This window comes from Sorghum bicolor, chromosome 9 (genome assembly GCF_000003195.3).
Source record: "Sorghum bicolor cultivar BTx623 chromosome 9, Sorghum_bicolor_NCBIv3, whole genome shotgun sequence".
In the NCBI taxonomy this organism is placed as follows: domain Eukaryota; kingdom Viridiplantae; phylum Streptophyta; class Magnoliopsida; order Poales; family Poaceae; genus Sorghum; species Sorghum bicolor.
This window is the reverse complement of record NC_012878.2, coordinates 2,156,023-2,178,392: the sequence shown is the minus strand read 5'-3', so window position 1 is coordinate 2,178,392 and position 22,370 is coordinate 2,156,023. Positions and strand designations below refer to the sequence as shown.

At 40.0% G+C, this 22,370-nt stretch overlaps 4 protein-coding genes across 7 annotated transcripts; 2 read left to right on the top strand and 2 right to left on the bottom strand.

Moving 5' to 3' along the window:
* Positions 5,147-6,081, top strand: LOC8071244 (50S ribosomal protein L10, chloroplastic). The gene has a single exon (XM_002440457.2). The coding sequence runs from the start codon at positions 5,236-5,238 to the stop codon at positions 5,827-5,829; it is 594 nt and encodes a 197-aa protein (XP_002440502.1). The 5' UTR covers positions 5,147-5,235; the 3' UTR covers positions 5,830-6,081.
* Positions 7,132-10,708, bottom strand: LOC8068150 (transcription factor IIIA). Its single transcript, XM_002439149.2, has 7 exons — positions 10,552-10,708; positions 10,294-10,467; positions 10,046-10,189; positions 8,495-8,774; positions 7,947-8,182; positions 7,698-7,841; positions 7,132-7,583 (listed from the first exon to the last, which is right to left on the bottom strand). Exons 2-7 carry the CDS (start codon positions 10,447-10,449, stop codon positions 7,419-7,421), a joined length of 1,125 nt encoding a protein of 374 aa, XP_002439194.1. The 5' UTR covers positions 10,450-10,467; positions 10,552-10,708; the 3' UTR covers positions 7,132-7,418.
* On the top strand, positions 10,882-18,553 carry LOC8071243 (thylakoid membrane protein TERC, chloroplastic). Of its 3 annotated transcripts, none has more exons than XM_021448349.1 (14): positions 10,882-11,218; positions 11,516-11,625; positions 11,712-11,788; positions 12,192-12,279; positions 12,360-12,440; positions 12,526-12,582; positions 13,135-13,216; positions 13,382-13,431; positions 13,663-13,719; positions 13,810-13,888; positions 14,019-14,077; positions 14,404-14,461; positions 14,623-14,751; positions 18,389-18,553. In XM_021448349.1, exons 1-13 carry the CDS (start codon positions 10,981-10,983, stop codon positions 14,727-14,729), a joined length of 1,143 nt encoding a protein of 380 aa, XP_021304024.1. In that variant the 5' UTR covers positions 10,882-10,980; the 3' UTR covers positions 14,730-14,751; positions 18,389-18,553. The 3 variants fall into 3 exon arrangements, with proteins under 3 accessions (XP_021304024.1, XP_021304023.1, XP_002440501.1); XM_021448348.1 differs by lacking the exon at positions 18,389-18,553 and adding an exon at positions 15,842-16,308 and having other exon boundaries at positions 14,623-14,747; XM_002440456.2 differs by lacking the exon at positions 18,389-18,553 and adding an exon at positions 15,842-16,308 and having other exon boundaries at positions 10,884-11,218.
* LOC8068149 lies at positions 16,464-19,717 on the bottom strand. 2 transcript variants are annotated; one of them, XM_002439148.2, is made up of 4 exons: positions 19,561-19,717; positions 18,650-18,747; positions 17,465-17,679; positions 16,464-16,971 (listed from the first exon to the last, which is right to left on the bottom strand). In XM_002439148.2, the coding sequence occupies exons 2-4, from the start codon at positions 18,740-18,742 to the stop codon at positions 16,692-16,694; spliced, it is 588 nt and encodes a 195-aa protein (XP_002439193.1). In that variant the 5' UTR covers positions 18,743-18,747; positions 19,561-19,717; the 3' UTR covers positions 16,464-16,691. The 2 variants fall into 2 exon arrangements, with proteins under 2 accessions (XP_002439193.1, XP_021304025.1); XM_021448350.1 differs by having other exon boundaries at positions 18,650-18,767; positions 19,561-19,714.

Below are 22,370 nucleotides of genomic sequence, written 5' to 3'. Positions count from 1 at the left end.
CATCGAATTTGGTATGGTGCTAGTACTAGGACCAATCCCATGACTCCATTTGATCTCTTGTTTACTCGTCTCCATGTGCCTCTGAAAGTGTAATATACTAAATTGCGGCACACAAGTTGGCAATTGTTTGTTGTTTCAGTGGGGAAGAAGTAGGCCAGCACTATCATCATCAACTTTACTATGGAATTAAGCAACATATATAGGCACATATATATATGACACCCAACCCAATAGCCCATAGATAAATGTCAAGTGTGTACTATAGATATTTGTGCCATTAGCTTCGCACGGTTGGTTCAGCTGTAGCAGGATGCTTGTGTTACACTCCCTCGATTCCAAATTATAAGTCATTTTAACTTTTCTAGAGTGTAAAATATATTAAGTTTGACCAAAATAAATTTTATTGTATGCTCCCATGTTTCCAAATTATACTCCCTCATTTTATTCTTGCAAGAGATATTATAAATAAATGTATTTTATTGTATATAGATTATAAATTTATAGTTTCCTCCAAATAAGAAAAGAGTTAATTGACCAAGCCCTCTGAATTTTGTTAGTAATTCCAATTCTTTATCTTCCTATTATTGATGTTGTTGCACATTTTGAGCCATGATGTGTGTAATATATGTGTCGGAAGTTGGAACCATCATAGGTTATTCCCGTGGTCCAAGAGACTTGTCAACAATATAATATAAATATATATAAAGGTTTAACCACAGGGATTCTGAAAACAGCAAATAAAGAATAGCTAGCCAAGGGAGAAGTAGCTAGTCTGTTTTGATACCTGTAAGTCTGTCCCCTCTCATTATTCCTTCCGTCCTAGAAAGGACCACATAGATGTATATAGAAATATTCAAAGAACAAATCATCTGTTAGATCACCGACAAACGACCATCCGGTACTATAGGAAAAATAGCCGCAAAAGTAAGAGTACAACTACCCATTTGCAACATAGAGATCAACAATATAGTAACCACTAAGCAACAAACGACAAGCAGTACTTATAATATATATATATATATATATTTGTGTGCTTTGTTCTTAATTAATGCCAATTATTTCGGTTAAAAATATCACCTTGACTATGCTATAATGTTGGCGAGCAAAAAACAAGAAACAAAATCGACCAATATACAAACTGGTCTAGGCCGGCTATATATCTACGAATAATGTCAAGCAAATTATTCAGCGATCACCGTGAGCTAAAGCTTAGCTCAAATGGTGCTTGTGTTTTCCTGTATTTAATCTAGAAATTAACGGTGTTATTCTAATCTTCCCATGGTACATAGTAGCAGGCGACGTGTCTGCATACTCTTATGTGTATGTTTGTGAATATCTGTGTGTACTGTATAATTCAAACACACTCACCTTAACTTTCATGAACTGAATTATGTACTCCCTCTGTCCTATAATATAATCCGTTATAAAAAATTTAAAACAATTTAAGGCAACACTCAAATGACACATGTACCTATAGATTATTTTAATTATAGAGTTTCTCCTTAAATCATAGCTTTCTTTTTAATAATTCTTGCCAAATTGAAATATTCAAATTTTGGAAGTCACGGTGCACTTTATTTCGTGATGGAAGGAGTATTAGCGGAAACTTGTACGTGGGTCTTCGATGGCAGTGACTGTGTGGTCTCGTCGAAAATGTAATGTAAGAAATTGCTTGTGCTCATAGCAAATTGGGAGAAGAGAATATAATTAAAATGGACAGCAGTCGGTCTATTTGGATTTTTTAAGGATTGGAGAGGGCGTCCTTGTTTTCTTGCATGTGGTGTTGTGGCGCTCTCTCTCTCTCTCTCTCTCTCTCTCTCTCTCTCTCTCTCTCTCTCTCTCTCTCTCTGGCATGCATGATTCCATTATTCCTCCTCCGAGAGGAAATATATTGCTATTTTATACGGCGCCGAGTTACGTCACTGCTTACGTTAATTCCCAATCGGATAGTAATAATCTAACAACAACCTTATTGCATGACATGCATCATGGACCAACATATATATAATCACATAATTAATTAGTTGAAACAAATCAGACAGGTACCGGTAGGAGTACTTTTATCTGCCCAGAGGCGCCCTGTTGGCATTTTTGTTTAATCTTCTGTTGCTGTGATTGATTCCTTGTATTAGGTGTTGTACTCGAAGGATCAGTTAGGTTCCTTTTTAAAAGTAGTCTTATGTGTTGTTTGAATGCTCTTTGTTGGGTGGAGATAACCTTTTCAACTATGTAGAAACACTAATCTATGCACACACTACACATACTCTATGTACTAGCTACTTGTTTTAGTATGCTGTTATACTCTTCTATCTATATATATAGTAAATTAAAAAACATGATTACTACTAAGCCTACCTTTGGTCATATGTGTGAGAGATGGTACGGTCTTAAACTTTGTACTCCATATTAATATGTATATTCTTCCTGCCAAAGTGATTGTTATATATATCATGATCAGTACGGTTGTAGTAAAGGCATCCACATATATATATCAAGCTGCAGCTCAAGCAAGCTGCAAATAAACTAGAGCTGATGATATATTGTATGAAATAATACATGCGGCAGGGAGCTAGCTGAGTCAGATGACAGATGTAAGTTGAACCAGTAGCTTGCTGTGTGTATTTCTTAATAATGTCTCGATTGGTGATCTGATGCTGATTCCTATTTAGTTGTAAACTCTCTTTTTATTTATTAATAGTTCTCTGATCCAGTTGATGATGGAAATTAAATAAAGCATGTTGTAGACTAACTTATTAACTAGTACTACGATATTTTAGATCCGGATTGGTCTGCATGCGTTAGTAAATTATAACATATATATGTGCAATAAGTTGTTAATAATATATATGGCAGCTACAAATACAAACAAGTAGTGTCTTCTTAGGCTCTATTTGGTTTAGTTGTGAGCTACAAATTATGAGCTATACGCTCTAAAAACGTTATAAGTTATTCGATTTAAGAACATATCCGTTCTGTTCATCATCTTGATTTCTTGAAATAGTTATAATACATCTTTTTATTTCCACCAATTTGGAAAAGCATAATCCAAGGTGCTACGAAAATGTATGGTACTACCAAAAAAACCATTTCTAGAAAAAAGCAGCTTCATATTCCACCTGTTTGGTTAGCGTTCTGCTTTTTGGTAGCAGATGCACTTAGAGAGGTTGAACCGAACACAACCTTAAACCACTTTATATATATATATATATATATATATATATATATATAGTATACAGAGAGAGCACTGTCAAGAGACATGGATATATATATAGATGCAGCCAAAAGGTAAATCACTCCATGCATATATATGCATGTACATGTGTATAGGTTTATATATATGCTTGTTAACCTCGGTTGACACGACGTGATAGCTAGACGAGAGGCCAGCAGCAAACTACAATTGGGTGCAGCAGAGCTAACATGCATTTCAGTTGACAGAGACGTGGCACCAATAGCCGTAGCGTGAACATATGCATAATCCATCTATACGCGTCGGCATCGATCGCCTCTGCCTCTGCTGTCACTCTCAAAATTGCTTGCTCTACATATATACTACATCGTCAATGGATTCACACGTGTACCACTGTCTGTGGTCGAGTGATATTATCCTCGTGAAACTTGTTCAAGTTTGGAAGTAAGCAGGAGGGGACCAAATCCTGAGGAGAAAATCGAATTCATGAAATCCTTTATCTAAGAAATGCACAATTATTTGAAGAAACATATTTTTGTCAATAATGGTAGGCCCAAAAGGATCTTCTACACGTCAATCCTCATTGCATTGCGCTGTAGAAAAAAAGAAAAAAAATGTCTTGTAGAAGTTTTCATAAAATTAGAAAATCATTAAGGCCTTGTTTAGTTCACCCTAAAAACCAAAAATTTTTCACTGTCACATCGGATCTTATAGCACATACATAGGGTATTAAATATAGATAAAAACAAAAACTAATTAATTGCACAGTTTGCCTGTAAATCATGAGACGAATTTTTTAAGCCTAGTTACTTCATGATTGGACAATATTTGTCAAATAAAAACGAAAATGCTACAGTGTTAAATCCAAAAACTTTTTGGATCTGAACAAGGCCTAAATATCTTAGTAGCTAGTAGCCCCTAAATTTGCATCAAAGTTACTCTCTCTAACATTATATCTAATAAAGTTACCAGCCTCTTCGATTGCAATATTAATATAAGAAATGTTTAAGTTTACATATAAATTATCCACATATATTATTATAATAAAAAAAATAAAATAAAGTATTCTCTCAAAGCTACATCAAACACGCCAATATATGTTATGCTAAATAATTACATAACCACGAACACATCTACCACTACCAATTTATAAAAAGATAACCTTTTTCTTTATGAGTTAAAACTAACTCAAAGAAAGCATCCATGTATGAGAAAGAGATATTATATTTCTAGAACTTAACAACCATGAAAAATGTCCCCTTAAAAATCATAAAACGGTGACACTCAAAATCTACTTATAACTGTATTAATACTCCATGGCAATAAATTATGTAAGTGACCAAAACATTCAACACATCTACATTTATGTAGTTTAATTGGCTTCCTTTTTTTTACTTACTTTCTTGTAACTTTCGTCTTGTAACTTTCGTTTTGTTAGGCCTTGTTTAGTTTCCAAAGGAAAAAATTTCGCGACACTGTAGCACTTTCGTTTGTTTGTGATAATTATTGTCTAACCATGGACTAACTATGCTTAAAAGATTTATCTCGTCAATTCCGACCAAACTGTGCAATTATTTTTTATTTTCGTCTATATTTAATACTCTATGCATGCGTCTAAAGATTCGATGTGATGGGGAATCTTAAAAAATTTTGGGTTTTTGGGTGGAAGTAAACAAGGCCTTAGTTGTTGGTGGCAAATTATCCACAAACTTCTAATTGTTATGTCTCATAAAATTTTGATTGATGGACTAGTAATACGAATATGGATGGAACTGCTTAATTTGCTAACGGTCTGTGGTTGGGTGCATGCATGACTCGTGAAAAAAAGGCTATTAATTGTTTTCTAAAAACAATTAATCTCCGAAGCCCATTACTGCAGGTGTTGGGCTTTGAGCCCAACTGCTACAACTACTGGGCTTTAACTAGCCCGTCATCGCAGTAGAAAGGAAGCCCGCGACCCATCTCTCATCTCATCGTGGCAAGAGAGATCACACGCGCAAGCACACACTCGCATCCCAGGCAGAACAGAACCCTCGCCGCCGCCGATGACGTCCGTGCGCAGCTCCGCGGCGTCGCTAGCCCCGTCGATCCGCGGGGCGGCGGAGCTGGTCCGCCGGGAGGCTCTCCGGCGCGAGCTGGACGGGTGCCAGCTGCTGGCGGGCATCTGGTGCCACGGGTTCACGGTGGCGCAGCTGCGGAGCATCCGCGCGTCGCTTCCCCCCACGGCGCGGCTGGTGGTGACCAAGAACTCGGACATGGCGGCGGCCGTGGCGGGCACACGGTGGGAGGCGCTCAGGCCCTGCGCGCGGGGCATGAACGCGTGGCTCTTCGTGCGCTCCGACGAGATCCCGCCCGCGCTCAAGCCCTACCGCGACTTCCAGAAGGAGTGGAAGCTGCAGCTCAACGACTTCACCGGCGCCGTCTACGAGGGCCGACTCTACGGGCCCGACGACTTCGCGCAGCTCGAGGCCATGCCCACCAGGATGCAGTCCTACCAGTACCTCCTCGGGTGTCTGCAGATGCCCGCCGTCAACATCCTCGCCGTCCTACAAGCGCGGCAGGAGGCACTGGCGGCGGAGGCCGACAAGCCGCCCGCCGAGGGAGAGGCGGCGGCGCCGGCGCCGGCTGAGGAGAAGTGACCCGTCCACGAGGTTTCTTGGCGTTCGTTTCACTCTCCCTCTGCCTTCTTGTATGTTGCAGCTGCGGCTTGGCTTAAAGGAAGCTTCTTTTTTTCGTTCCTCTTGCGCAAATTTGTGCTCGTCAGATTTCTTCAGTTCGGAATACATGTCGTAGAAAAACTGATATGTATCATAACGGCACGTTGCTACAATGTCCATGAACTCCATTTTGGAAGTTGAAGTGATCCTAAATTGCCTTTTCTAGTTCAGAAACCAGACTCTAGAAGAAATTGCCATGTCGAGAGCTCTCAGCTGTGCACTAGTCAAGTGTCCTATGCTGGTGCATTCAGTTGAAATTCAAAGTTTGGTACTGTGATTAGAGATGAAAATGGTACGGATATTTTCCGACCGTATTTGAGACCGAATTCGTTTAGAGAGGTTGAGATATGTCCGTATCCGAGTCCGAATGTTTAATATCCGATACCGTATTCGTATCCGAATATTTAAATCGTATATTTATGATGTCGACATCCAATCGTATATTATCCGACATTGTTGATATTATCCGTATTCGAATCCGAATCCGACCAAAAATATAAAAACAAATATGATATCAGTGATATCCGTTCGTATCCGATCCGTTTTTATCCCTAACTGTGATGTTGTGTAGTTATCTGAAAATTAAATTTTGGTAATTGCTGCAGCGTATTATTTAAAATAAATAATTTTGGCATTGTGCATCTGCAAATTGGAATCAAATGTGCTGTGGTTCTGCCAAATGAACTGAACGGCTATTTTGTTGTTACATAAAGAGCATTCAAGAATCATGAATCCATTTTTCTCCTGCAACCAGCAGGAGGCAAACAAAGGCAAGAGTTCGCTGCAAACAGAACCAGAACATGCTCCCGAGCTGTGCTGAAGCTTGAGACACAAAGATCTAGGTCTTGTTTAATTCACCCAAAAAACCCAAAAACTTTTTAAGATTTTGATCCCATCATCGAATCTTGTATCTTGCTCTTACGGCACATGTATGGAGCATTAAATATAGATTAAAAAATACTCAATCCATTCCAAATTGTAAGTCGTTTGACTTTTTTAATATCAAGTTTGACCACTCGTCTTATTCAAAGTTTTATACAAAATATTACTTTTTTTTTTGTTGTGTATTGGTTTATTAATAAAAGTTCTTCAAGAGTGACTTAAATTTGACTATATTTGCACAAATTTTTTGAATAAGACGAGTGGTCAAACTTGGGGTAAAAAAAGTCAAACGACTTACAATTTGGGATGGAGGGAGTAACTAATTGCACAATTTGCTTATAATTTACGAGATGAATCTTTTAAGCTATTGAATAATAATTGTCAAATACAAACAAAAGTGCTACAGTAGCCAAAACTAAAAATTTTCACCAACTAAACAAGGCCCTAATAATCACGAGCAACTGCTCTTACATTCAAGATCTTGTTAATACAGCATATATTGCCTTTATAATTAAGGTCCAATGATCTGTCTTTATGGTACCGTACATAAACATATATATAACATACTACATACATTCCTCTTCCTATACATGCCAAGTAATTTGCGGGTATTTCAGATCCAGGACGAATCACCCCGATAGAAGCCACCTCAAATACTCAGTTCCATCAGCATGAGCAGGCCCATCATCAGGAGCGGCTACTCTCTTCCGCATCAAACTCTCAACAGATACAGGTTTCCTCTTGCGCCCACCTACTGAACGTGGTCGCTGCTCATCAGCCTCGACAAAATCACCCTGCAAACAATTGATGGGAAATCATAAATATCCCCCTTGCAAGATGCATTTCTGAAGGAGAAAGCACAATGTCCGACTTCGAGAAAATTGTTATTTGGTGATCATTTGTGATACCTCGGTGCGCACATGAGCGCTTGACTTCTCATGATTATCCCTTACATGCTTGTAAGAGAATCTCTTGCCACACCCAGAAAATTGGCACACAAAAGGCCGACGCTGCTCATGGACCGCCTTAACATGCTTGTCCAAATTGGACTTCTGCAGTTTCAAGTTACCCAAGAATGAATAATAGTGTTTTCCCCGATAAATTCACTGGAAACAAACCATAAGAGAACCAAATAGTGTTAAGATTAGAAACCACACCTTTGAAAATGAACATTTGCAGTCCTCGAAGTGGCACTTAACCCTCTCAGTGACACAGGAACCTTCATGCATCCGGTGATGACGCTGGAAATTCTTCTTTAGCTGTTTAGTGCCACAGATATCACACCGGACATGTTGATGGCATGATTGATTATGCGCCTTGAGGCATTCCACATTTGAAAAGAATTTCATGCAGCCTGGTTCACAGCAGATAACTTCTGTGTATTCCAGATTGACTGCACCACAAGTATCAAAAGTTAATCACAACAGAAAATGCCATCATCGTTGATAATAAGCACTTGCATACATATTACTATACAGAATAGACAAAAAGCATGCAGAGGCAGAAGATATAAAATAATCATATCAGAAAGGCAACATTTTGGTAAAGGCCGGAGAGTTCATATTGATAATCTCAGCTCGGAGCATGGCATAGACCAGAACTACCTACTACAAATATCATCAATATTACTATATCAATTGGCCTTTCAAGGTGTGCAATTTAAATTCAATATCAGAAATATGGGGTTGTGAACTGTGTTTCTCACCATGTGATTCTTCGTGCTTCTTTAACTGGGAGGCATATTTGAAAGTCTTCCCACAGTTAACCTCTGGACAGACGAACTCTTTCTTACTTTCACATGGAGAGCCATCTTTGTGGATTTCCTGAACATGTCTCTGCATATTACCCTTGATATTGAACTTTCGGCCACATCCTTCGATAGGGCACACAAATAGTTTCCCTTCATGAGTAAGTAAATGTCTGTTCAAATGATCCTTCCTGCTATAGCTCAAGGGGCAACCATCAACGGTGCAGGAAAAGGGCCTCTGCAGTAGTTTTGAAAAGACATGTATCACAATTCACAACAAAGTATGAAAGCAAGGTTTACTAGAAATAATGTAATAGAGCTGCAAACAGTACCATAGAGGGAAAACGGGCATGCTACAACATGAGCTTTAAGTAGTGTGAAAATGGTAGAAAATACAATTATAAAAGCACATGTTAATAGCATAAAGGGAAATTTTTAGAATGTGAAGGCTGAAACAAAATGAGCAGACCTGAAGAAGCGCGTGAACAAGGCACTCTTGATGGAGCTTCTCAGGACGGTCTCCCGATCCTGATACTAGTCCATTCAAGGCCTTATTGCATTTTGGAGTTCTTTGGGATCCAATGCTTCACGCATTCATATGTCAACAAATGGCCTACAAAAACCAGCGAATCAAATGCCATACAACAGTCCACCCAAAGACAGAGCCGAATAGCAACTACATCTTATCCGCATAACTCACCTTCAAATGACAAATAATTTGTTCCGTTCAAAAAAAATGATAATTAATTTGGTTTTTGCATGAAATGTATCATTCCACTAAGGAAGATCATGATCCAATCATTTTAGTGAACACATACTAAAGTTGAGCATATATGCTACACAGAACATGAGTTGTGTTTCTCTATGCCGGCTAAATCTATCCCATTTACTACTTGGTAGTGAGGCCATCAAGTGGTGACAGCTATATATACTAAACGGCATTGCAGCATCAATCCATCAGTTACATTATCAAATATGACAATAATAGCAGATGCCCAACTTGTTGAAAACATGACATCCCATGCTGACAATAAATAGACCTTTAGCATATGACATGTAACAGCAACATAATAACAAAAACAGCAAGCAGCTCAGAACAGCACAAAATAGACAACCTGAAGAGTAGCGTGAACGGAGGCACTCTTGATGGAGCTTCTCAGGAGGGTCTCCCCATCCTGGTACTGGTCCATTCAAGGCCTTCCCGCATTTTGGAGTTCTTTGGGATCCAATGCTTCACACATCCATATCTGAACAAACAGACTGCAAAATCAGCACAATTAATAACAACAATGGACTAAAATGTCCATGAGATACAGAGTCATCCACAGAACCAACTGTTATAACAGGGTTCTAGCAACCACACCAAAAAGTAATAAGAGCATATAGCTTGCATTTCGGCCTTTCCTCACACAAAAAACACTAAGCGGATAAATAACAAATCCGGTGAGCACTACTAGCCTGAGCATTCACTGAGCATATACCACAACCCAACATAAGGCAGACCAGTACCTCGAGCGAATGGCTCTGCATATGTTGCTTCAGATGCGCCGGCTTCTTGAAGCTCATCCCGCACTGTTGGCACTCACGGCTGAGCTCCTTGCGCGGACCGCCATCTCCACCTTCCCAGTAACCCCCCAAAGCATCCACCTCATCCTACACACACCCCACGAGTGTCACCCCAATAACGAAACAAAGGAGAAGGCGCGCATCTCTGAAGTCTGAACCAAACGACGGCGAGCGAGCAGCACTGCTGGTACCTTGTGGTGCTCGAGCACGTGGGCGCGGAGCAAACACTTCTTGGACCGGACCACGTCGCAGAACCCGCACTTGTAGCGCCTTATATCCCTCAGCGGCGGCGCCGCCGTGGTCGCCCCGCCTCCGCCTCCGCCGCCGCTCTCTCCCCCTTCCCCCATCTGAGTCTGACTAACCCCCTGAAATCACAACCAAATAAACGAAAATTGAGACCGTATTCCCAGAATTAGCTCCACGCGCAGCACCAATCGGAGGAAACTGACCTTGAATCTTGGATTGAGCCGCGGGATCTGCAGGATCGCCCGCCCGCCGCCGCCGTGGAGAGGGAGGCAGCCGCCGCGCAGGAGAGAAACCCTCGACTAGCGAGTCGTCAAGCGTAGTGGGCTAGTGGCATTGGGCGACAAGCCCAAAGCCAATCACTGGCAGATGGGCCTGATGGGCGTCAGGCCCACCTGGCAGTGACCGCATTGAACTCTCAGCCTGTACGCAGAGGCTTATCGGGTTCAGGTTAGGGTCGTTAACGGGTGACGGGTCCCGTTGCGGGCGGCGCTCCGTTTGGATGGGCGGGTGGGGGTGGCTGCCTGCCTGCTTTCTCCAGCCGGTGTGGCTGAGCTCTCCGCCTCCACCCGCGCGGCCGTACGCTCCCGAGCTCCCACTCGTCGCGGAGCCCCCGACCGAGCTCGTCGCGGGCGATGGCTTCGGCGGTGGCGGCTTCGACCGCCACGCGGTTTCTCCCGCGGCGAACGGACCCGTGGTGGCCGCCGCGTCGTGCGCGCGCGGCGCTCCCGCCGCTCACGTGGCGGCCTCCAGCGGTCACGGTGGTCGCCGCGTCGTTCCGCCCTGGGGAAGCGGAAGGTGGGAGGCGCGGGAGGACGCGGAGGCGCCGCGCCAGGAGGGCGGAACAGGAGGAAGGCGTCTCGCTAAGCTCTGGTGAGACGATTGCGCCGCCGTCTAGCTTCTCGCCGCTCAATTCCTTCCCTCGGCTTCTGTGACCCAGCCAGCCATGGGCGCATAGTTTGGTTGCAACATCTCGTGACGAATTTTGAAACCAAGTTCCTCAGAAGGGGAATTCACGTGTTTGTCTGATGATTTCTAAGCATAACGTCCAAGTCGATTTTACAGCGACCACAGTCCAGAGCAAAATATCTGCTGAGTTCATTTCTGTTGGTTTCATGAGATTACTCATTCTCATTGAGACTGATGGCTCACAGTGGATTATGTATGCAGAAAAGGAGACGGTAAATTCTACTCCACGTGCTCAAACCAACAAGGGTGTGGAGCCCGTACCGGTGTCCAGCACGAACAGGAAAGGTGCCATTAGAAGGGTGACACTGGTGGTTAGTTTCTTCTATCTATCTACCATTCTGTTGATTCAGCTTAGAGCTAGTTCTATGCATGGAGCTAATATATTGGGTTGGTTCAGGTTCTCGCTGCGGTGGTTTTTGGAGTTAGCATTGCCTTGAGGGATGGGGCTGAGAAGGCATCAGAGTATTTTGCGGGGTGTGTGCTATGTGCATCCCTTTGTATTTAGCATTGACACTGTTTTACAAAATGGTTATAACTTATAAGTTTGGCTACCTTTTGCATTAGGATTCCCAGGATTACATATGAATAACAGCACATTTGAGAAACACACAGCACTGCATATTAGCTTTAACTTGTGTTCGTTAATGGTTCCTCCTATGTTTTGTGCAAGTTAGTTTGGTTGCTTCTCATCTAATCATACATCTTGCTATCTTGCTGTTTCCCTCTTCCAATAGCCACTTTCTTTTAAATGCTAGTATTAGTTTGTATGCTTGAAGATGGGTTTAATTTTATGTGTTTATAACATGATGATCAATCATGACAACACTTTCCTTAAACTCTATGCATAACAATGTAATCTTGTCCTGTTATGTAACAGGTATTTGTTGGAACAGAGTTTGTCGGTGGACAATCTCTTTGTTTTTGTTCTGGTCTTTAAGTATTTCCAAGTGCCAAAGGAATACCAGGTATGTCTCAAGCTATTGTCATAATTGAAATTCAAGTCAACTCTCTACCTTTTCTCATCATTTCTGATGTCTGAAACAAGAATCGAGTACTTTCTTATGGTATTGCTGGAGCTGTGGTCTTTCGGGCTGTGATGATCATCCTAGGAACAGCTACCATCCAGGTAGATTGTTCTCTCATGCTACTGTTGGTTATGTTTTTCATTTATCATATTATATTGACGGTTACCGTCTTCTAATTTTCTGTAGAAATTTGAGGCGGTGAACTTGCTGTTGGCTTTGATCCTGTTATTCACTTCTTACAAGGTAAGACTGTTTATTTTCACTAAAAAAGATGGGTCACACTTTACTTTAAGCCCCTTTTGGTAAACTTGTTATTTTACCATGTTTAAGATTAGCATAATAGTGGGTAGCATGCATTGTTAACTTCATGAGAATGGTAAACTTGTCACTTTTTATTCCAACTTAAAAATGATCTACTTGTTCATTTCCTGCAATTACTCTTTTGGCAAAAGCAAAGTCCTGTCTTTGACAGCTCCAACAAATGCTTGTTTCTAAACTATTCAGTGTATTCCTTCTAGCACTCAGTAGTAATATCAATATACCATAATGGCATGCTTCTTTTCCGAATCTATTCTTATTCCAGATGTATTGTTACATTTCAATCTTATGCCTATGTAAGTAAGTTAACCGTCAGAAGGAAAAAAAAAAACAATCGTCACACATATTCCCAATTTATATCCACTTTTGTGATGTTGAAAAGTCTCTTCAAGATAGTCGTGCAGAGCTTCTTTAAGTGACTTCAAGATATTCAACAAGGGCCACAGCACTAATACCTTAGTCTTAACATAATGGCAGCTATTTGCTAAAGAAGAAGAAGAATCTGATCTATCCGACAACTTCATTGTGAAAACATGCCAAAAGTTCATTCCAGTCACTGGTAACCAACTTTATTCAATGATTTTCAGTTTTCCTTACCTATCTGCTATTTAGAATATTAACATGATCCATTGTTCAATCCAGATTACACAGCTAAAATGACCAGTATTCAGTAATTTTGTTGCTTCATGTCTAGTTGAGCTCATTCCCCTGTTTCTCCTGTCAGATTATTATGATGGTGATCAGTTTTTCATAATTCAAGATGGTTTGTGGAAAGTAAGTGTTGTCCATTTTAAGCTGGATCTTTTCTAAAGTTAACATGGGATGAGCTTTGTCCTGGAATATGAATTTTTTATCCATTCCCAATCACTTAATGTGATACTATTTCAGCATTCAGTGTTATGTTTCTGTTCACACAAAATAGATGCATGGTTGTGTGGACAATTTAAAGGAATTTGTTATATATTTTCCTGAAGATGCAATACTTCTTTTGGTTGATATCTGCAGGCTACACCATTGCTCTTGACTTTGGCAGTGATTGAACTGAGTGATATTGCTTTTGCCGTAGGTTCCTTCCAAGCTATTTTCATATGCAGTTCTTCCTTTTTCTACTTTATGACTCCAGGTATATGTATTAACATTTCTGTTATACAGATTGACTCAATACCAGCAGTTTTTGGTGTCACAAGGGATCCACTTATAATACTATCATCAAATATTTTTGCTATTGCTGGTAAATATTCTGCCTTCAGTGTTGCAATCTTAAATTTTCTCTATGCTTGATCTAAATCTTATGTGTGGTACAATTTCTGCACTTCTAAACAATGTCAAGAACTAACTTGATGGAAACATTGTTATGTCAGGTTTGCGGTCGCTTTATGTGCTCATTTCTGAAAGCATGGGTGAATTGGAGTATCTACAGGTGAATATCCACAGTCCACTTTCTTTTTTAAGGTTTATTGCGCTATTTTCTATTTACCTTTCGATATTGAATATTTATATTTTATTTATTTTCTTCTGTTATCTTGCTTTATAACAAACAAATCATTCAGGTTTACATCACCCATTGTGAAAATTAGGTCCATGTTAGTGGTTATTGGAGGTATTGGATATTTGTTGTTGACTAATATCCAACACTACCAGTTACCACTAGCATTGCAAATGTGAATGGTCAATGCCCGAGCAGAGTCATATATTGCTCTATGATCTAACTGCACCACTTACTTCTATTGGCAATTTGCTCTGCAGCCTGCCATTGGTATCGTGTTGGGCTTTATAGGGACAAAGATGACCTTTGACTTTTTTGGTGAGCAATTAAAAACATTATCTAACTCTTATTTTGTTACATTCATATTCAGTATGCTCACCTAATGTTTTGATATCTTTTTTAGCACATACAAAGTGACATTGCTATTTTTTAAGTTCTTTTCATCTCATCTAATTACTGGTTTCCACTTATTATGGCAGGTTATCATATACCAACAGAAGCTTCGCTTGCTATTGTAACTACCTGTCTTAGTGGAGGCGTCATATTAAGTCTTAGGAAAGCATCAAAAGAGGAGGGGGACAAGTAGACCGATGCAACAGCACATGCAGGTAAAAGGAATCCATTTTTTTGGCACATAGTCAAGCTACAAAAGAAATTATAATAAACACTTAGAAGCCCGGTAAACATAGCCTTTTCACTAAAATAATTACTTGTATAAAAGATCTAGACTGATAGAATATGTTGTGATCTGTATATGTAGTCTTAGCTAATGCCTTGTTCATTCAAAATAGATTCAATAGTTTCTTTATGTTCTACATTTGAGGTAAATTTATGATCCACCAATAACGAGGTTAAAACTATATACTGATTGCCAAGGCTACCACAAAATTGCGCTCTTTAGATGCTTCCATTCGATTAGTATCATCTGAACACGATACCATCCAGTGATTCCAGTCCCACAGGTTAGCTGCACATGACATTGTGCCTGTAATGCCTCCACAGGGTTTGCCATGTTATGAACAGGATTGCCTGAAGTATAGTTTGGGGATAACTTTGCCAACCTTTTTGCAGTTCTTTGACTTAGCATATAGCAAAAATAAGGAAGCGTCTCAAATGGGTTAACTTTGAGCTTTAGCGTTAGGGTTGAATATCATCACCATGGCTTGGGGTGCCACATCATCATAATACTGAAACCCCTGCATCCCCTCACATAGAGCATTGGATTGCTAATACTACCATAATAAGCTTTTAAGTCTTAGTTATGGCAAATTCTAGATGTGTAAGTGACAACCATGTTTGAAACCAATGGCAACTTAGGAAAACTATCATTGCTGAGTTCTACTGAATTTCTTTTCTGCCTTTTCTTTCTGGTGTTTTCCAGATCATCAGATTCGTCCTTTTTCTTTAGAGGTGCTCAGATTCATCACTCGTTCTCATTGCATCCAAGTCCAGTAGTTAATTCCCAAATTGTGCATCAATCATGCCGTATATATTTCCTTTTGAATATTCATGATGTGAATCGTGAGAAAAAAAATGGTCCCAATGAATTATCCAACATTCCTCCTTGTCAGACCTTGCAATCTAACAAAAACACTTTAGTTGGCTACATACCTTACTCTCTTCTGAGTGTAAATCTTGATTCCTATTCTACATATACTGTCACTTACATCCAAACTGTTCCTTTTTCCCCTGGTGCAGTTTGGTGCATTCACTGTTCAGTTTACATGAACAGAGGTAGAAGGACTTGCAGGCACTTGCAATCTGCATAAGGGTTGCACTAGTGGTGCCTCCACCACTTAGCTGACTGACTGACTTGAAAGCAATTTAGCTGATGGCTGCGATCTCAGTATAGAATCACAGATATGATCAATGCAAATCATGGCAATGCCATTGGTGCCTGATCCTAATCTGGACGTTCCACGAGCTTCGTTCTGAACCAAAAGGTTTTGGGGCCACGTTATGGTGAGTGGCCCTATTGAAGACTGCAGCATGAAGAGCTAGGATTCCCCTCCTTGTAATGTCTGTTTCTTTTTAACCTAGCACACAGTATATTCTGAACATGATGGATTATGAGCCTTGGTTTTACAGTGTATCTCAAACAATGATATGCCGTATGCTCAAGCTTTCTACATTATAACTGTATGAAATTTAATCACTATATTTCATTCTTGTAGCTAATGCTCTCTACGCATGTAATGTAGGACCATATGTGTGTAATATTCTGAGATTCGGCCCCTCCAGTATAGTACCATTCAGACACTGGAGCTCTGATATTTGGAAAAAGTTTCCAGAATTAGTCACAGAAAAAAGAAGAGCAGTATAGCACAAAGATAGGTTCAGTAGTTCACCAAGGGAAGTAGCAAACCAATTGTACTGAGAAACTGTTTATTGATCACACTGAAACCTGAAAATGCAGAATAACCACCAGCCTTATGCAAGACTTTCCAACTTATATACAAATTTACGAGAGCTAAAGCGACTTTGTTGATGACACAATATAGTTAAGTGACACTAATCATAAAACCCTGACAAGCATGACTGCATAGGCTCAGACCTTCGAGCCATCGACTTCATCGGCATAAACCTGGCCATATTCGCCCTTGTTGTCATCCTCGTCCAGGTAGTCAGCCCTTGCATTGAGGGCCAGCATCTGGCAAACAAGCCAGAAGAGAGCAGCGTCAAGGGCAAGGAAAGCAGCACCACCAAACAGGCCGGTCTTTGCAGTAGGGCACTGGTAATTCATGTCGTGGTGGATGTTCTTGCTGCGGTGAAGTCCCTCAGTGATAGTTGCCCACAACAACATTGCAAAAGCCAGGGCTGAGACGAGCCTGATTTCACATAACGGGAACAGAATCAACAGTGCATCTTTGTTACTACAAAGAGACTAAAGTGCTGAAAATAGCATGGTGCACAGTGTACTCATTCAAAAAATTTGTACAATGGCACCCAATGGAAAGAAAATATTGATAGCTCATATGCCAAAAATCTAAATCATCAGTGTAAAAAAAATCATGATACAAGATTTAAGCATGATTATTAGCACTGATTAACACGATAAAAATAATTAGTTCTCTGTAATCTTCTAGAGGAGAAATTCTATATTATTAGCACTGGCTAACAATTCAGAACAAATTAAAAGATTTCAGGGTCCAGGAAAGACAATTCTGTAATGCAAAACTTAGATGGGTCAGTTTGCAGCTCAATATCCCAAATGGTAGGAGGGCCTGACAAGTGAACCACATAAAAGAAACATAAGAATACAAGGCATATTGTTTCAATAGCACATGGGACTTTTAGTCATGTAGCTGAAAGGACACTCACTCAGCAACAACAAAGAACACTGTCAAGCTGGTGCTTTGAAACAGTGCTCCGCGAGGAACTGACTTGTCCGAGTATGGGAAAAAGATAGCAACATGGCCTACAATGGCAGCTACAACAAGTGCCACAATGGACAGGCTTCCCATTGCAAGAGTTGGATCACTTGGAAACTTGCAGATGACCACATCCTTTCCTGGGATAGGAGTTCCAGAAGCAGGCTGCAACAAAGACGGTATAAAATTTACAAGCATGCTTATAAAAATTCATAGCAACTATATTGGTTGAAAATTAGAAGACAGTAAACATAAGCTATGAGCTGTGTCATCATAACTATATGACCCTTTGCCTATAGTGCTACCATGGTTACAACTTACAACGCTGAACTTGAGGCTGAAGAAAAACTAGTGCAAGGAGAAATAAGAAAGAGAAATCACATGGAGCTATTCACATGGCGATTTCTCTCCTTGCATAAATTTATACTAACAAGATGAAATAGGGGCTCTTTACCCCCATTCTCATCTTCTTAATACAAAGATATGCTCTCCTGCATGTTTGTGTTCCAGAAAAAAAAAGTCTTTGTTCACAGCTTAAAACTGTGCATGATGATAGATGTTTCCGTGCTCCATCCATCCATATTTTTGGATGCTACTGTGTGTTGGTAGCACGGTAGCACCAGATATGATTTCAAAGTTAACTATATGCAATACAGTCCTTATGTGTGCACTGAGAAACTGCAGTAACTGTTATTAGCAGCAACTATGATAAAGTACAAGTACCAACACAAGTCTTAAGGTTGTGGAAAAATCTGTCTCTGTTTTGTTTCTCCTTGCACAACTTTTTGTTCAACTTAAAATTTTGCATGACAATAGATGCCTGTGTGCTCTATCCATCCATATCTTTGAATGAATTTTTTGTGCATATTTACAGGTATCACCATGCGTTGGTAGCACTGGATATATTCTCAAAGTAATCTAGAAACAGTACAAACCTGATGTCAGGACTGGGAAATTTCAGTAAACGTTATTAACAGCATCTATGGTATAGTACTATGAATAGGGCTATTAACATGAATTGCTCACAGTTCAGTAGCGAGAAATCTGCCTAAACTCGTGCTAAATTCATCATCCTTGACAAGGAAAAAGAAAAGCATAACGATCAGTGCTTGTATAACAGGAAAAAAGGGCAGACCTTTTTGTTTTCGGCGATGACACCAAGTATGAACGACAGAATCCCAAAGAACGAGACGATGAGAGAAATCCGTATAGGCGCAGACAGAGCCATTGCTCCTGCAGGACAAGCAAATGGCCTGTTGGGATCATCAAACCAAATGCTTAAGTAATGGAATGCAGACAAGATGTCACAGCTGCGTGCCAGCAACGATGCATTGGAAACTCCTCCCCCATAGGATACTGGGTAATTTCAGACGAAACAAAGTGATTTGTTTATTTTAAGGTGTGGTGACTTGGCACGTCTCTGTCGTATCGACCAGACTGCGGTACTCACAAGGTGAGAACTTTATGAAATTGACAAGTTTCTCTTATTGGTTTCCTCTACAGACACAGGAATACAGTGTCATGAATCCCCTTTCTGAAGGGTGACTGAACCCAGGAAGATACTGTATCCCCTTTCAGAAGGGTGATTGAGCATAGGAATTAGATTGGGGAAATGCAACCGATGGGTCGATTGAATCTATTCACTCCCAGCAATAAGTCAACTACTACACTAGTGAAAAGTAACTTCCGGATGAACCATCATCAGGTCATTGACCCTAGAGGACAAGCAGATTCAGTTTGCATCCCCAACCTGGAGAGAAACCAGGGGAAGGGGAATAATCCACAGGACAGGTTCAGTCCAGTTGAGACCTCCACAATTGGGGACGCAGCTGCTCCTCCAAAAAAATTCGCAGCAGACTGGGCACTGGAGTAAGAAAAATCGAAGATTTGGACGTGAATCGATTGCTATGCTAGAAGAAAGATCCTACGGACGGAGGAAGAGAAAACGCGGAAGACATCGGCGGCCCATCTCCGGTAGGTGGCTAGATAGATAGGTTAGGGCTCCTCCTTGCGGGCGAGGTGGCGGCGGGAGGGAAGGAAGAGTACCTGGACGTTGGTAGGTGCGGCCGCTGTGGAGATCCTCGCCTCGCCGCCGGCGCCGCTGGAGTGGGAGCGGCGGAACGAGGAAGATTGGTTGGGCGGGGATGCAAATGCAAAGTCACGGGCGAACGGCCGAGATGGTTAGTTAGTTGTTATTAATATTCCTCAAAAATAAAAGTTAGTTGTTATTAATAATTTTTTTGTTGAGTGTAAAAAGTTGGTTTCATGTGGTTTTATGCGACTTTTCCATAGGGAGGGGAGATAGCGATCGACGAGAGAGAGCGCACGCGCGAGTCTCTAGACGACAGTTGCGTCTTGTTATCATTTTGACTTTGAAGATTTGTTTGCGAATTCAAAGATTCGATATTGATTGAGGTGGAAGTATTTTTTTTCATGAAAAAATAAAGCCTATGAGTTAAATGAAAATAGTTGTATTCAAAGTGTTTTCTATATTGGTTGAGGTGGAAGTATTTTTTTTCATGAAAAAATAAAGCCTATATATGAGTTAAATGAAAATAGTTGTATTCAAAGTGTTTTCTACTCCTTTCTATAAAACGTAATGCTCATTTTTTTAAAGAAACTAGCAAATATGCACGTGCAACGCGCACGTGTCAGTTGTTGTTTATTCATAATGTGGTACTATAAGTAATGCAAGACGTTTGCTATTTTTTCTCCCTTATTTGTCATAATAAATAAAATCATGTGTGTTCAAATTTTATCATTTTCTTTTTAATTGTAAGGGGATGTTAAAGTTTAACTAATATTGTAGCATTTTAGTTTTTATTTGGCCATTAGTGTTCAATCATGGACTAATTAGGTTTAAAAAATTCGTCTATAAATTATTCTCTAGCTATATTTTAGCTTCGTAAATAAACGGTAAAGTTTAACACCTCCAACCAAACAGGGCCTAGTACATACGCCTGCATGCATTCGTATGATGTGCCTTCGTATTATTCTACTTTTCTCAATTAGTTCATTAATTATTATAGTTGCATGCATGTATCCATATTTTCTTTTTTCCAATTAATATATTTATTAGTTGCATGGATGCATCTTGATGTGTATTATTTTTTTTCGAATAATCCACAGCAACCGCGGTGCATCCATATTTTTCTTTTTCTAATTAATCTATTTACTATTCTCATGCAAGGTGTATTATGGTGCTAACGAATTGGACTAAAAAATCGGAAAAGTTATGCATGTGGGTTGGGATTGAACGTAAGTATGGACTGATTCAAGGAAGCAAGATTGCATGGGGACATTATTTTCCGTTTTTAGAGTTTAGAAGGAATCTTGATTTAGTAGGAGTCTTACATTTTACATCATATAAGATCACGGGTGACGAAGGCCTCATATAACACGACATTTAGATCGAACGGTTATTAGAGAGGGGAGAGCTCTGTCAAAAAAACTCGCTCTTTTATAGTGTGATGATGATGATGATGATGATGATGATGATGATGATGATGATGATGATGATGATGATGATGATGATGATGATGATGATGATGATGATGATGATGATGATGATGATGATGATGAAATAATTTCAAGTTTAACCAACTCTATATAAAAGTGTTATGATATTTAATAAGTATCATTAAATTAATTATAAAATATACTTTACATGAGGTATGGTCTTTTTGGGATAGAGAAGTTAAGTGAGAACGCCACGATGTAATAGGTGGTCGTGGTGGACAACCATTGAAGCCTTTGCCTAAAGGGTGAAATTAAGGGGTTGTTTAGTTCCCTAGCTACTTCTCACAAACCTTGTCGAGCTAGAATATGAGAAGAGTTCGTTGGTAGTCTTAAGTCTCGTCACAAGAAATTTCTTTATTGACATAGGAGAGCCAATCTAGCTCGCATGCCAGGATTGCTCTTATATATTGTTGGCAAGGCAAGACAAAGCTTGCCTACAAACCAAACTCACCCTAATTGTGCAAAAGTTACACTGCTCTAGTCAGAGATTGTTGATAGCCACTGTATTATGTGTGTGTTGTCTACGTGCATAACTATCACTTATGTTTTACAAATTGAATGCAGTTTAGTGGATTCGGTTTCTCATGATGGAACATGTCCATTCAGATTAAGTCGTCGACTCGATGCGGATGTTAGTAATTTCCTATATTTATTTAGATTTTATGGCATCATTCTTGCAGTGGTGACAATGTGTGTGCCAATAACAAGGTGTCAATGATAACTTCATGAAATTCCTTGATTCGGTCTTTAGATGTGCTCATAGACTCAGGATGTGCATTTATAGACAGGATAAGTGTGTGTATGTGGTTGTAGCGTGATTGTAAAAGAAAATCACTTATATTTTAGGACTAAAAGTAGAAGATAGTAGTATTTTTTATGTAAAATGGTAGGAGCTTTTTTTACCTTCAAACTAAGATAAAGATAGATTGTTAACAAGAGTTTAACTAAGTTAAAGATAGATTGTTAACAAGAGTTTAACTAAGTTAAACGAAAGGGTCAGTTTGGTAGGGCTCTATTTCCTAATTTTTGAGCTTCGCTCCTTAATTCTCTAGTGGAGCGATTTCAGTGAGAGCAATAAGTGAAAAGTGATTTTAGAGTGATTCTAGTTGTGGCTGAACAAAGAATGATAGAAAACGAGTTCTTTTAGCTCCCCACTTCTAGTGTAAATAGAGAAGTAATAGTTAACAATTCATTATCAGAATTCGGTTACATTTTATCCATTTGGCATGACTTTACAAAACCCACTCCGAAGAAGTCGGACCTAATGAAAAGCTCCCAAACACGCTCTTTGCACTGACAACGCAAGCCTCTATTGCTTTGCTAGAAAGGGGGAAAAA

Excerpts from the sequence above, each read along its gene's own strand:
- LOC8068150 (XM_002439149.2), bottom strand. The coding sequence starts at position 10,449 with ATGGGGGAAGGGGGAGAGAGCGGCGGCGGAGGCGGAGGCGGGGCGACC. Across the intron at positions 8,775-10,045 it reads TGCAGAGCCATTCGCTCGAG|AGGCCCTTTTCCTGCACCGT; the intron begins GTACTGGTCTGC and ends AAACTACTGCAG. Across the intron at positions 7,584-7,697 it reads GCGCTCATGTGCGCACCGAG|GGTGATTTTGTCGAGGCTGA; the intron begins GTATCACAAATG and ends AATTGTTTGCAG.
- LOC8068149 (XM_002439148.2), bottom strand. The coding sequence starts at position 18,742 with ATGGCTCTGTCTGCGCCTATACGGATTTCTCTCATCGTCTCGTTCTTT. Across the intron at positions 17,680-18,649 it reads TCATCGCCGAAAACAAAAAG|CCTGCTTCTGGAACTCCTAT; the intron begins GTCTGCCCTTTT and ends TCTTTGTTGCAG. Across the intron at positions 16,972-17,464 it reads GTGTTCTTTGTTGTTGCTGA|GCTCGTCTCAGCCCTGGCTT; the intron begins GTGAGTGTCCTT and ends ATGTGAAATCAG.
- LOC8071244 (XM_002440457.2), top strand. The coding sequence starts at position 5,236 with ATGACGTCCGTGCGCAGCTCCGCGGCGTCGCTAGCCCCGTCGATCCGC.
- LOC8071243 (XM_021448349.1), top strand. The coding sequence starts at position 10,981 with ATGGCTTCGGCGGTGGCGGCTTCGACCGCCACGCGGTTTCTCCCGCGG. Across the intron at positions 12,280-12,359 it reads AAGTGCCAAAGGAATACCAG|AATCGAGTACTTTCTTATGG; the intron begins GTATGTCTCAAG and ends GTCTGAAACAAG. Across the intron at positions 12,441-12,525 it reads TAGGAACAGCTACCATCCAG|AAATTTGAGGCGGTGAACTT; the intron begins GTAGATTGTTCT and ends AATTTTCTGTAG.